The sequence below is a fragment of the Hippocampus bargibanti genome, linkage group LG19 (assembly GCF_051943395.1).
Source record: "Hippocampus bargibanti isolate YZ-2025 linkage group LG19, ASM5194339v1, whole genome shotgun sequence".
Lineage (NCBI taxonomy): Eukaryota > Metazoa > Chordata > Actinopteri > Syngnathiformes > Syngnathidae > Hippocampus > Hippocampus bargibanti.
In genome coordinates this window covers 291,998-306,160 of record NC_142752.1, presented here as the reverse complement: position 1 = coordinate 306,160, position 14,163 = coordinate 291,998, and the positions used below count along the sequence as shown (strand labels likewise).

General features: G+C 54.1%; 2 protein-coding genes across 5 annotated transcripts; one reads left to right on the top strand and one right to left on the bottom strand.

Moving 5' to 3' along the window:
- Nucleotides 1-697: 697 nt before the first annotated feature.
- Nucleotides 698-5,631, bottom strand: tcf21 (transcription factor 21). Its single transcript, XM_089022456.1, has 2 exons — nt 1,518-5,631; nt 698-1,207 (listed from the first exon to the last, which is right to left on the bottom strand). Exons 1-2 carry the CDS (start codon nt 1,920-1,922, stop codon nt 1,118-1,120), a joined length of 495 nt encoding a protein of 164 aa, XP_088878582.1. The 5' UTR covers nt 1,923-5,631; the 3' UTR covers nt 698-1,117.
- tbpl1 (TBP-like 1) lies at nt 721-13,651 on the top strand. 4 transcript variants are annotated; one of them, XM_089022450.1, is made up of 9 exons: nt 721-799; nt 5,943-6,187; nt 6,283-6,448; nt 11,173-11,412; nt 12,070-12,152; nt 12,229-12,292; nt 12,431-12,534; nt 12,934-13,028; nt 13,105-13,651. In XM_089022450.1, the coding sequence occupies exons 4-9, from the start codon at nt 11,278-11,280 to the stop codon at nt 13,185-13,187; spliced, it is 564 nt and encodes a 187-aa protein (XP_088878576.1). In that variant the 5' UTR covers nt 721-799; nt 5,943-6,187; nt 6,283-6,448; nt 11,173-11,277; the 3' UTR covers nt 13,188-13,651. The 4 variants fall into 4 exon arrangements, with proteins under 4 accessions (XP_088878576.1, XP_088878577.1, XP_088878578.1 ...); XM_089022451.1 differs by lacking the exon at nt 5,943-6,187 and having other exon boundaries at nt 723-799; XM_089022452.1 differs by lacking the exons at nt 721-799; nt 5,943-6,187; nt 6,283-6,448 and adding an exon at nt 9,024-9,605.
- The last annotated feature ends 512 nt before the right edge of the window (nt 13,652-14,163 follow it).

The window sequence follows — 14,163 nt, the reverse complement described above, 5'->3', positions numbered from 1 at the left end:
CTTTGCTTTTGGGCTGAGCTCCAACTAAACTATTAGCAAGTACGGGAGTCCCTCTTCCACTTCTCTCTCCCCCTCCTCGGGCTCGGCAGGCGGATGGCCAAGTTTACTTTCTCCCAGGTGGTCCCCGTTGGGGCGTCGGGGGTCCCGCCGCCTCGCCGTTGATGTATTAGGAGAAGGGCCCTTGAAGTGACGTCGCCGCGTCTCTTTCATTCTGCCGGCGCTGAGGTGAGGTGTGATGAAACTTGACGGGAGTGGGACCTCCCCTCCCCCTTTCCCTGATATTGAAGTCACCCCAGCGGCAAAATGGCTGCCAATCGGCGACTGTCGAGATCTCGGCGCTGTTTGCTGTCCTCCTTCATTTTGTCATTGAGCGCATGAACTGCTCGGGAGCTGAAAACGCTTTGCGGGGATTCTTTTTTCCGTAAGCTTCAAAGAATGCAACAAAATGGTGACGGGCGGGAGAGGGAGAGAGGCCTTTTGTCAGAAGGCATAAATAACTGTCTGCGGGATGTAAACATCGTCGGTCACAACCCAGCAGAATGAAAACAAGCCAAGTGGGCAGGATTCATGCACTGTCCCCCCCCCCCCCCCTCGTCTCTCATTAAAAGGACAAAAAACAACTTCCTTTCTGGCCTTTAACTTTCAAAGGAGCCGAGTCTCATCCTTTTTATTTTCTTTGTTTGCAGGGCAGCCTCGGCCATGGACGCAAGAGGCCATCGCATGCGGCAAAGTCCCAACATGGCCGCCTTTCTGCTGAGATTTGACTGCTTTTCCAAAAGAGGAATACGCGGAACAGGAGGTGAGTTCTCTTTGTCTCTCGCGCACACGTCAAGGAATGGATAGCATAGTGATCCAAATTAATCAGATATAGGACATAAAACAGGTTGACTCGGCATACGTTTGACAAAGAGGAGGCCGCGTCGTTGTCTTTGGGCCAGCCAAGACAAAAACGCCAGACTTCAACAAACCCATGCGTTGAAATAGTTTTTTTTGTTGTTGTTCTTTTTCGCTTTACGGGAACGAAAGAAGAAGCGGGAGGGCGTTGACGTCCTCCCTCCCCCGTCAGCCGTTATTCCCACTCCAAAGTCCGCGGCGACCAGTTGTTGGCGTCGGGGGGTCACGATGCGGTGGCGCCGCATAAGCGCGCTGAGCTCAGCGTGTCCTTCAAGTCGCCGTCAGGCGCGCCGCCGCCCATGAAAGGCCACGTCTGAGGAGGCAAGAGGCAAATGGAAAGGATTTTGTCGTCGGGTGATTGGAAACGGGACGAATAGTCGTGGCGACGTTGGCGTCGTGAAAATGCAATCGACCGCCGCGAGGTGCCCGAGTCTCCTCACCGAGACGTCGCGCCACCTTGCGAGTCAAAGTTTCCGTTGCTGCTTCCGACTTTGGCATATCGCGTCACGAGCAATAGCAAGAATGGATGGAAGCCAAACAAGGACTGGCCTCTCAATTGGTACGAACGAAGCCACGCTCGAAAGCGGCAAAATGGCGGCAAGAGCGCCGCAACGGAGGCTCACCAGGTTGGCGGGGCGGACGTATCCGCCGTGGTGCTTGTCGTTGGCCAGCACCCGCCTGAGGTGGGCGATGTAGCTGGACGCCAGGCGCAGCGTGTCCAGCTTGGACAGCTTGGTGTCGGCCGGCACCCACGGCAGCGACGTCTTGAGTCGCGAGAAGGCTTTGGACAGCACGCGCATGCGGGCCCTCTCCCGCGCGTTGGCCGCGTTCCTCTGCACCTGCTTGCCCTCCCGCGGGGAGGCTTCGCCGTCCTTGCGCGACGCCGCCCGCCCGCGCCGCTTGGCGGGGCGAGGGCGAGGGGCGACGTCCCGCCCCTCGCCGTTGGAGCTCTCCTCGGCGCTCTCCGACGCCAGGACGGCGTCCGGTAGCGGCTCGTCGTCCGCCTCGCTCGGCGAGCCCGCGGACATGGCGGCGGCGATGCGCGCTGCTGCGGAGGCCGGCTTTGGAACGAAGGCTCCCGCGGGCCGCCCTCTCGGTTTTATCTCCTCCGGCGGCCCGTCCGCGCAAATGGGAGGAGACGGACGGACGGGGACGCGCACGGACCTCCCAGATCTCCCGCTTTTTATTGGACGCTCGGAAAAAAAGCCTTGCCTGATAACAGCGCGAGCTCAGATTGGCCCTGGCGGCGTAAACCCCCCCCCCCCCGCGGCCCCCCCGCCTGGCTTCGACGGATGAACCCCGACAAAATGTGTTCTTTAAGAAAGTCCAAGGGGAAAAGTATCTTTTTGCCTTTTGATGAGACTGAGGAAGCGGCTTCTTTTTCTGCCCGGCGACAAAGAGTCGGCGGGCGGGCGAGCGAGCCCATCCGCCATCGGCGTCACGCCGCCGCCTGAAACTTGATGTGCCGCAACGTTCTAGCGTCAGAGGTTCGCCTTTGACGGCTTGAAAAGGCGTACGAGGTCCGTCCCTTCGGCCTTCCCCGCGCAACCTGCCAAGGTAAAAACACCACTCGTGATGCAAGAAGGCGAAAGCGAAGGAGGAGGAAGCCCGGTTGGGTCGGGCCCGGTCGGGTCGGGCCCGGTCGGGCCCTCCTGGGTGGGCTCGCATTGGAACGGCCAAAGTAATAATACGAGGCGGCCAGATTGATGATGTCCCTCTGAGCTGGAAGAAGGATGCAAATAGCTTGTGGATAAGAAGAAGGAGGGAAAAAAAGGTCTTTGGCGTTCTCTGTTGTTTGCTGACAAAACAAGATGATTTTTACGAGCGTTATTTACAGGCGGCGCAAAGACCCTTGTGATATGGCCTCACTTCCTTGGCGTGGTTTTGCTTTCCCCACGCTTGCCTCATGCCTCGCTTTCGTTTTGCATCCTACGCTAGGCTAGGCTAATCACTGGCCTCTTAGCGCTAACCTTGCCCAAAATATTCCCCCCGCCTTTCCTCGCCAGCCGGCCGTGACACGAGGCGACAGGTGGAAGTCGGGGCGTCGGCGGGGTTCTCTTGAAGAAAGACAATCGGGGAAGGGGGAGGGGCTAACCCGGCCCTCACGGAAGGACACGCCGCTAATTAGCAGGCTAAGTGTCAAAGGTCACTGCGGCGGTCCGATGTCACCGCGAAGGCGAGGACGGCTTCCAGATGGCGCTCGGGCTCATCTCGTCGCGTACGCCGGTGGCGACGTTACAACGCTGACTTTTGATCCTTTCGCGACGTTCTACTCAACAGCGACTTGGCCTCATGCAGATGACAAAAAGAAGGCTCTAGAAAGGAGCCTCCGTCGCAAAGTGGCCTGATTGAGCTATCAGGAAATCTTGCTGCAAATGAGTTTGCTCTCTTGGCAAAACTTCCCGTGTGCTGTTTTGTCACACAGAAAATCAAACTGACCAAAACGGGCGCAGATGGGGGGGGGGGCAGAAGGAGATGACTCAACCGAAAACGAAGCAGTTTAGCGCGCGAGGAAAAACAACTGTAATCTGTGAGTGAAGCTGGGGGCGAGAAAAACATCATCCATCTTTGTCCAGGCACTATCAGGACCCCTCCCCAAACTCCCAACAACCCTCCGACGCACGCATCCAAGATACACACACACACACCGATTCCATGTTGAGGAGCAAAAAAAATATCAAAGTCAACAACAACGCAAAAAAAAAACCCAAAAAAGTGCAAAGAGCCGATGGGGAGTTGACCAGGACAGGATGCGGCGGACAATAAGGGAGAATTATGCAGGTCCAAATTGCGTTTCCAAAAGTTCCTTTTGAGATTGGCTGACAGGAGCATCCGGCGCCAAAAGTGACTTGGGAGTCCCGCTATCTTCGACTGACTGAATCAATACGGCACGCCGTCGTTTACCGGCGGAACGATGAACTCATTCGCTGCCATTCCCGCATGTATTGGCCGATTGAAAAGCGCCGTTCCCCAAATTTGGTTTGGGTGCCGATAAAGCGCCGGTTAGACCTCTGGCAATGTTTTTCCCCTTCCCTGAGGTGGCGGCGTTTGCCTTTTGTCCATGTTAGCGCTTTGTTCCAGCTCCGGCTGTTGTCAAAGCGCTATATCGTCAATTGTATTTTGGACGGTCGCCCCCATTTCAAGCTCAGATAACTCCAGCCCCTTACAACTTAGGAATTAACTGTCTTTTTTTCAATGAAAGAAGCGAGTCTACGTTTTCCTCCGCTGGATTGAATGTTGACGTAGTCCTAAAAGTCTGCGGGTCTTGCAATTGGAGTGAAAATGACAACTGGCGTGGACACATTTGGCCGTGAAGGAGTTAACGGTGGCACTTTTAAAGTGTGTGGGGGTGTTGAAAACAAACAAACAAACAAACAAGCTAGCCACCAAGCTGAGTTGCTAACGGAATTATTTCACCCTATGGCACTGCGCCACTGTTTTTTTTTCTTCTTTGTTTTTTCCTCCCCTTGCATCATTCGCGGCTCAAAAAAGAAAAACTTTGTAGAAGATGACGCAACTTTTGACATCTCCAAAAAGTGGTCCCAAAAGTTTGGGAAAGTTGGTGGGATGTATGTGCGGTGAAGTGGGCGGGCGTATTCCGGAGTCCTGGTCTCTGTCACCGTCAGTCCGTCCGTCTCCAGTTTCTAAACAAAGCTGAGGGACGCCGCTGACTTTTCTAGCGCCCATTTTTGCCTTTGGCCGTGTTTACGTGTGTGAGCCTTCTGCACTCGGCCAAATCCTTTGCTGCAAACTCGGCCCCCCCCACGAGCATCCCATCCCCGACGAGCCGTTACGTTCGGCCGCAACACGCACAGTCAAAACAGTTGAGCGCAAACAAACGTTTACAGCCAAGATGCAAACAACTCAGCGGCACTTTAGACACACGAGGCGGCGGCGGCGACGGCGGCGAGAGTGTCGGCCTACAACAAAAATAAATCCAAAGCAAAGAAATACAAATACACGAAATAACAAACATCTACGAATAGGTGATGGGAACTCCAGCTCTTTTGACTGCAAAATGGCTCCTTAGTTTTTTTTCAATTAATTAATTTACGACCAAAAAGAATGTCAATTATATGATATTAAATTTATGTACAATATATCATTTTTAAAAACATTTATTTAGCTCTTTATTGGGAGTCGGCTCCAATCATTCACCTCTAGGAGAGCCGGCTATAAGAGCCGGTTCGTTGGCGAACGCCACATCACTACTCCAAATGTACAGGCTGCTGTCGGCAATCAGGGCCATTGTTTGGCAACACGCTAGCCCAAATATGTCATCAGATCTGCGACGTACAAACGCACACACACGCATTATAATATGGCCAATGGAAAAAATAAACAAAGACTTTTACTAAACAAGCAGCGGTGCCAATCAAACAACACCCCCCCCCCCCCACTCTTTTTCTTCTTCTTCTTTTCCCTTGACGGGGTCGCCGCAGCAAATCAGCGTCCTCCACCTTTAGAGGTTTGATCCGCATGTTTGTTTTACGTCGGATGCCCTTCCTGACACAACCCTCTGTATTTATCCGGGCTCGGGACAGGCACAAGAAGACATATGTGCCTTTGTGGCCACAGAACAAGCAACTCGCTCAGTAAACTCTTTTTATGTCTTATTTTTAATCGGATTATGCTTTTGGATTGGAACATTTATTAGTTTCGCAGTGGAGAAATTGACATTTCACAGCAGCAAAGTGAGGAAAGGAAGAAATAAAAACACAAAATACAGGAGCTGCTGGAAAGGCAGCCAAAACAATCCTAAAGGGCCCCACGCCAATCCGCTTCAATTCCAAGCAGCGACACTTGACCATATCTCTGTTCCACTTTTGAGATGTTGGCCAGGTTTTTGCTTGTTGGCTTGATGCCTTTGGTGAAGGAAAGTGATTTTGTCTTCTGATATTGGATTCCATTTTGTGAACGGCTCAAGCGACCATGTCTGCTGGTTTTTTTCTCTCTCGTCGTTTCTAATTGTGATCTCAGCGCCTCATCATATCTTGCGCTCGAGTTCCGATACGCAGGCCGATGATGTCATTTGCGTGCGCTATCAGAGGTTCCGTAGGAGTCGTCCCCGAAGGAAAACTTGTCCGCCTTCCTGCGCGCCGGCCCGACGAACAGCGGGCTGCCGGCCGACGGCCTTTAGATAAAGCCCCCGCGGCGGATGGGAGCCATCAGTTGACCCCGGGCGACCTTCCGCCGCCATGGCCTCCAACCTCGAGAGGGAGACGGCCTGATGTCCACGGAGGTCAATATTTGACAAGACAAAAAATGCCTGAGCCTTTTTTGTATCAACACGGTATGAAATTGGAATCAGTGTAGCTCCGCCCCCACCTAACCAGCTTCTTTTTCACACGGAATGCTTTGTTTTTTTTTTTTTTTGTGTCACCATAGGTCTCAACAAAGGATCTCTGCCAGGCTGCGGTGGGCTTAAATGAGACCCCCCCCCCCCCCACCGTGACTTCTCAGTTTCACGCGTGTTTTGGCCAGAGCGGGACGCGACGCTCCCACGGGACGCCGACTGAATGCTCGGCGGAGCCTCACCGGAGATGAGCGAGAGGTGATAAAAACAAAAAAAAACAGATGCGCACGCACGCACGCACGCTCATCTCAGGGGAAGCCCACAAGCCTCTGAAGCCCCGAGTGTCACAGGCAGGAAGCGGACAAGCGCTTGTCCTCGCATGTTTGTTTGTACGTGTGAGTGCGACCTGAGCTGTCGGCCACTTAGCGGCGGAGGCCGCGGATGCAAATTGCAAGCAGATGTGCCTTTTCCTTTGGCGCTTGCCGCTCATTGCCCCATCCGCTCGGAAAAGGCGCCCACCCCTCAGGGGGTCTTGCGCCACGTCCGCGGCCCCACAACAGATTGCCAACGGCAGCCATTTTGTCGAGTATGCAATTAGGCGGCAGTTTGCGACATTGGTGGGGGTCACCATGAGTGATAACGCTCTTCTTCCTTGTTTCTTTTTTTGGGGCGCGGGTGATCCATCTCGCATCCGTCACCTCAATGGCGCCCCTTATCTATCTTTCCCACCTCGGATGCTAATTAAAGATAATAAACCGTGCCCCTCATTTTTCTGCGGCGCCAAACGGGACGTCACCTGCGCCCGCTCGACCCCGCGCACACGCGGCTTCCTGACGCCACTCGTGGCTTTGTTCGCCGCCCGTTGAGCGGCGAACATTTTGTCTGTCCGCCGGAGGTGCAGTTGAGCCGCCTTCCTTTTAATTGAGCGCCGAGAGCTGCGCTTTGTATCCATCAAGTGCAAAGTCGTCGCAAGAGCCGCGATGGAATCAACGTTTGCGGCTCCGTCCTTTGGCCCGCGGGGGAGACGGACGTGCACGCGGACGACCGTCGAGGACGTACGCCAGCGCATCTGGGCGTCTGGCCTGCCGGTGTATTTTTACTCAGGCGCGCGTCGGCCCGCGGGTCATGGCTGACGGGAGCGTCGTAAAACTAAGTGTTTGGATCAAGTCGGCGGGCGTCCTCGCCTCGCCGCCGCCATCCCAACATTTGGGAATGAAGCAAAGCCTTCGCCATTTCAAATTTGTGGGCGGGCCCCTTTTCTTTGTTTGGGCTTTGCCTTTGTGTTGGATTGGCAAAGAGGCGCCGAAAAAGGCCGTCGGCGACTCCGCGGCCGTCTGTCAAGCGCGGCGCCATAAGTGCGGGGGGTCTCCACGCCGTATCTCCACGCGGACGCGCGCGACGCAGCATCTGACGCGCTTTTATGAGGCCGCTGTTTAATGGCTTCCTGCTTTGCTGTTCGCCGGAAGAAGAAGCTTGACAACTTCTTTTTTCGTTCTCTCTCGTCTTATCTTTTCTTTTGAGGCTGAGCGAATGCCACCATTTTGTGAGCGCTGACCCCCCCTCCCCCAAACGGACCCCCGCCGCCCACGCATCCCTCTTAGCGGACGGCGAAGACGTGGTTATCGATGAGCAAATGTTTTTGTGATGAAGCCCATTTCCGAGAATCTTTTCTCCCAAACGCCCTTTGGATGACTCCCCGAGGAGACCATTCATTTCAACGTCACGACGGCCGCGCGTGTGTTTTAAAACCACAAATCTCCCATGCAACCAACACACACGCGCACGCATGCACATACACACACTCTTCCCACCATCGTTCTGCACCTTCGTGCCCCCCCCCGAACACTTGGACCTCCCCCCCAAAACATCCTTCCTGTTATTTCATCACCTCCCACACCCCCCACCCTTCCCTCACACACACGCATGCACACATAGGTACTCACACGAGTGTGTTGCCAATATGAATCCACACTTCCATATCAGTGGTTTCATATTCAATGATTATGAAGTGATATTTTCCAAACTTTATTGCCGTCGTCATAGCTGGGTTTGCCGCCATTATCTGGTCCAGAAGGCTGTTCAAAATCAAATAAATCATTCTTTGCGTGTTGTTGCTTCGGGAAAAAGTGAAATCCGAGAAAATCAAACCAGTGAAAAAAAATCTGATCTTTATAATAATAATACTAATCCATTTCATTCATAAGCGCCTTTCAAAACTCTCAAGGACACTTTACAGTCACATGAAGATAAGTTTTTCTGCGGGTGAGCAGTGGCAGCCACGCGCCCCAGCGTTCACTCAATGTAACATAAAGTCAAAAAAACTAAATAACAAATGATATGACAACACAAGGACACAGAGAGTCATTCATTCATCAGCACTTGCCGTACCCTATTTGTGACATGAAACAGTTCTAGATGAAGGAGAGGATCAAAGCATCCTTTTCAGCAGCGGATCGGGGACATCATGGTGGAACGTGCACATCTACTACAAGCTACTAAATGTTGAAGGCAAACACGCAGCTGTAGCATCCGGTCAGCGATACTGATATTTTAGGCCAGCGGAGAAGGCCTCGCAGGCCCTAACGGTCCACCGCCGCGAGGCTGTCCATCTGCACGTGTTGCTGACGTTCAAAGGCTCGTTGCTTCAACGTTGATGTTTCGTTAGCAGATCCTGCGTGACTTGCATCGTGTGTTAGCATTAGCTTTAAGCTAGTGAGTCATTCGGGGTCTCATTTAGTTTGTTTGACAATTAATAATAATAATAATAATATGAAGTAAAAAAAGGGATAGGAAACGGCCCTTCCGAGGCGTCACGACCTTTTTGTGTCCAATCGGCGACAAGAGGGAGTGGCCGACTGCTTCTTGACACGCGAGCTTTGTTGAGGTCAGAAAGAAATGACGTCGTTTGGCGGCAAAAAAAGTCTCCACTTCAAATAAAGCAAACGAAGCGCATTTCCGTGACGGATGTGAAGCAGGTGGCCTTGCAAGCCAGTCGCCATCACGCAAGCGGCTCCGAAGAAAAACGGGCTCAATTGGAGCCCGGACGCGGATGGCTCACGCGTCGGCGTTATCGCTCGCGGCGCTAGTCTAAACACTCCTCCGCCTTTGCGCAGGTGTGTTAATGTTAGCGCCGTAAATCTGAGAGCGGGCCAGCTTCAAAACCAGGAGGCGGCGCGCCGGTCGCGACCGGCCAGGCGAATGTGAAGGCGTGGAGCAAAAGGTTGCCATTTTGCGGTGCGGCCCGGTCCGGTCCGGCGGCCCCGCCCGCGACGGCCATGATGTCAACGAGGCCGCCGGTTCCCACGTCTCTGTTTACACTCGCCGCAATCCAGAGCTGCGCCGGCACGTCGCTGGATTGACTCACGCGCCGACGAGCGCCGTCTCATCGCGACCCCTTCGCCGAAATTCTCCATTGGTGAAGATCCACGCGGGCCCGTCAAGGAGACGCCGTTGTTTACGCTCCCTCGTATCCGCGACGTGTTTACTTTGAGCGCGCGCGCGATGACCTCATGAAAAAAATGTGCGTCCTGCGTAAACTTTAGCGATCAACATCTGCGTCGGGAAGGGCGGCCATTTGTCTTCGCCGCACTCGTCGACGAAGTCCCTTTCTCTCTTTGAGAACGCAAACATTCCCAGTGGCTTGTAAACACTTTCGCCACTCCATCCAGAACTTTAGTGGAGCAGACCCAAGCCCCGTTTTTGGAAGATGCCGTTAAATCGGCACATTTTCAACCTCGACCGCAGAGTAAACACTCGAAGGAAACGCGCCGTCGTGTCGTCAACGTGAGGCGAGCAAAGTGGAACGTTAGCCTTTGTCAACACAAAACCTCACTCGCACTTTAATTTTAGTCGAAGGAACGGTCAACCGCTTTCTTAAAAAAAAAAAGCCTCCGCTAAAAAAAAGGAAATGTGGACTGTGACGCGTGAGGTCGCATCACGGTTGCTTGTTTGATCCTTCGTGTCTTTTGTTCTGAAGGCTCAAACCGGAAAGCGCGTCGAGGTGGTCGACTCTTATTTTGTCAACTTCACCCGGAAGTTGTTTGACGAGGTAGCGCAGTCGTTGCCATTGAGCGTTTTCTATCCGTCAGCTGCGAGAAGGGACAAAGCAATTCGGTCGACGGGACTCGTCCGGGTCGGAGGGCTCCCCGCTCCCGCTCCAAGCGGACCAGGTACCGCAAAGCCGTTCCGAGGCAGCGCGAAAACCAAAGTTGGATCACGCCGTGGAAAATGCTCGGCGACATCCGAAGGCGGCTAGTCGGCTAGCTCCGAAGGCTAACCGACCACTCTTCGTTCATCCTTCGCCCGCGCTTTGACTTTTAGGTCGCGACGATGCGATCTTTGGCGTCGCAGGTGTCTGTCGAGTGACGGACGACGGATAGCGATCGATCGATCGATCGATCGATCATACAGCGTCGCTCACCATGACCGCAACCGATTTTAGCCTAGCGCGGGCGAGACGCCCCACACCCCCTTGAGCTAACCGACACGTCAAACCCGACGATCGTGTTGAGCCATCAAAGCCTCCGTCTTCCCTTCCCGAAAGTTCCCGCAAATGTAACGAGTGTAACACGGTCTTTGCGTTTGGGCGCGAAGGAGACGAAACGCTTTGGCGAGATGGAGCCGTGATGTGCGCGCTCGCCGCTTTAATTCGCTTTGGTAGCAAACGGACGACGCGCGCTCGTCGCGTAACCGGCGGCGAGCGCGCGACGTCACATCAGACGGGCGAGAGGGGGGTCGCCCGACATTTCAACGAGACGAAATCGAAGACCTCCTCGCGCCTCGGTAAGTCGCCCGGTCGCGGCGGAGCTGAGGCGCTAGCTAGCTTCGTGGCTAACTTGGCGGATGTCGCAAAGTTTTGCGCGGAAGACGGTCTCGTCGGCGAGGGAAGCTGCCACCCGAATAGGATTTCTGATTTCATTGCCGAACGGCGTCATGATCCTGAACGGCGTCATGATCCTGAACGGCGTCTTTCTTTTCCTCAGGGTTGATCCTGATCACGATGAAGATGGTGGACGAGTGAGGAGTGAGCCCGCCCCCCCGCGGTCCCCCCTGTGCAACACACACACACACACACACACACTTTGCTCATGGAGTCCAACAACGATGACACTCTGGATATCATTGTCACCAATGTGGTGGCGACGTTCAGGACCAGGTGCCACCTCAACCTGCGCACCATCGCCCTGGAGGGAACCAACGTCATCTACAAGCCGGAGGTGGGGGTAAGGAGCCTCCAAAAAGGACACGCCCTAAGTGTCCTCCCCGCCACGACGCTTCAAATCTCCGCCTGCTTTTGTCGGATTGCCTCCCAATTTGTGGAGAAAGGCAACCCCGCCGTCAACATTTGCTAGCAAGTGGCTATCTGACTGGCTATCTATTAGTTTTAGAGCTGTCTAGCTAGCTATCTATTAGCCATCTATGAACGCTGGCGCGTGGCTGCCACTGCTCACCCACAGAAAAACTTATTGTGTGACTGTGAGGTGACCTTAGAAATTAAATAGATTATTATGATTGGCTATTAGCTAGCTACCTTTCTATCTATTTGAGTTACTTGTGGGTTGAGTGAATGTTGGCGCGCGTGGCTGCCGCTGCTCACCCACAGAAGAACCTATCCCGTGACTGGAAAGTGACCTTGAGAGTTTTGAAAGGCGCTTATACATCAAATGTATTATTGTTATTCTTATAAAATGGCCGACTTGCGTTGAAATGGCCAAGGGTTGACGCAAGCAAATAAAAGGCCCGTCGGCCGTGTGTGTGTGTGTGTGTGTGTGTGTGTACGTGTGTGTGTGTGTGTGTGTGTGTGTGTGTGTGTGTGTACGTGTGTGTGTGCGTGTGTGTGTGTGTGTGTGTGTGTGTGTGTGTGTGTGTGTGTGTTTCAGAAAGTCCTGATGAAGCTGCGCAAACCCAAGATCACGGCTTCCATCTGGTCCTCGGGGAAAATTATCTGCACCGGCGCCACGAGGTAGGCGCGACGGCGGCGCCCAAAAAAACCAGGAGGAGATGTTGTGGCTCATGTCCCGCTTGTTTCTGTTTTTCAGCGAGGAAGAGGCCAAGCGAGGCGCTCGCCGCTTGGCGCGCCGCCTGCAAAAGATCGGCTTCAAGGTGGGAACGGTCGCCGTCGCCATCTCGCCTTTGACTTTGACGGTCGCACAAGCGCAGCGTTTTCCTCAATTGCTGTCACGCCTTTGGACAAAAGAATGTTTGTGAGATTGAGCTGAAGCAAGCGTTGCGTGCGTTCAGGTGAGGTTCTCGGCCTTCAAGGTGGTCAACGTGCTGGCCGTGTGCTCCATGCCCTTTGCCATCCACCTGGTGGACTTCACCAAGAAGAACCGGCCCGTTGCCAGGTGGGTGCACATCTGCCGACTTGGCCCGACCCACCGGGGGGTATCACATCAAAGAATGTTTACCCGAGCCACTAATAATAACAATATGAATACCTTTCATTTTTAAGTGCTCACTTTACAGTCGCGGGTGAGCAGCGGCAGCCACACGCGCCAGCGTTCACTCAACCCCGGAGGCTGTAGATAGAAAGCTAGCTAGCTAGCTAGCTAATGGATAGCAAATAAATAGCTAATAGTCAGATAGCCAACAGCTAGCGAGCTAATGGATAGCAAATATGGCAGGTGGCTCAATTGAGTGGATTTGGAGGGTTGGGGGTGAAAATCCCCCCGTGGCTTTCCTGGGGGTGCGCAAAAACAGTACCCGACTCAACCAACGATGTTGTTGTTGTTGTTTGGCGGTAGTTACGAGCCCGAGCTCCACCCCGCCGCCACCTACAGGATCAAGAGCATCAAGGCCACCGTCCAGGTGTTCTCCACGGGCAGCCTCACGGTCACAGGTACGAGGGGGGGGGGGGCCAAGGGGGTCTCCGCCTGACTCGTTGCTCACCGCGCGCGACGCTTTGACCCCGCCAGGACCAAACGTGCAGAACGTGGCCACGGCGGTGGAGCAGGTGTACCCGCTCCTCTTTGAGTGCAAGAAGCCGCTGTGCAAGTGAGCGGCGAGCGCTTCCGGCAGGGGGCCTCCTCGCTTGTCGACTGGGGGCCACGTCAACGGCCGAGTTGCTTGCTGCCAATCGAAGCCCCGCAGGAAGAGGAGCCTTTTCTCCGTCCATCTCTTGACGGTCAGCTCTTCACTCTTTGACGCTCGTACGTCGGCACGTGCGCGCTCGCTGTAAATTGTAAATATTTTTGGATTGGGTCCGTCGCGGTCGGACGGACGGACGGCGCAGGATGACCTTTTGTGTAAACGTGTCGGTGGAGAATAGCTCCCGAGCCGCCACGTCGACTCCGTTCCGCTTGACGCGGCGCTCGCCGGCACGTCTCAAGTGGCGCTCGTCGTCGTCCGATCCATTTTAGAAAAACGGCTGGCGGCCATTCCGGGGCGACGCCACATTTTAGCGCCACTTCTACGTGTGACTCTTGTGTATTTTATATCAAAATAAAAATGTCATCGACAAAGCGGACGTCTGACTTTGGGAAAATGTCCGCCATCGACTTGAAAGAAAACATTCACCCTCATAATTATAACCCATTCCATTGATAAGCGCCTTTCAAAACTCTCAAGGTCACTTTACAGTCATAGGATCAGGTTTTTTTTTCTGTGGGTGAGCAGCGGCAGCCACATGCGCCAGCATTCACTCAACCCGGCGAGCGACACGTCGGCGCGGTTCATCTTTGGCCGCGCTCGTAAAAGTGCCGAGTGAGCGCTAACAAAATCTCATCATGCCGCTTGAGCAAGTCGCTGTGAACTTTAACCCTTCCCCTCCCCCCCAAAAAAAACCACCAATCACAATTGTCCCGCTCGCGAGTTCTGTTGGTGTCGCGCGCCACGAACGCGCCAAGATGGCGGCCTTGTTACCTTTGCTGCCCTCGCGGGTCCGATGGAGGCCATCTTGCTCTCTGGTTTTTGGGGTCCACCCGCGAGCGGCGAGCAGCGGCCCTGGATGGAACACGTGGCTTTTCATGCACTCG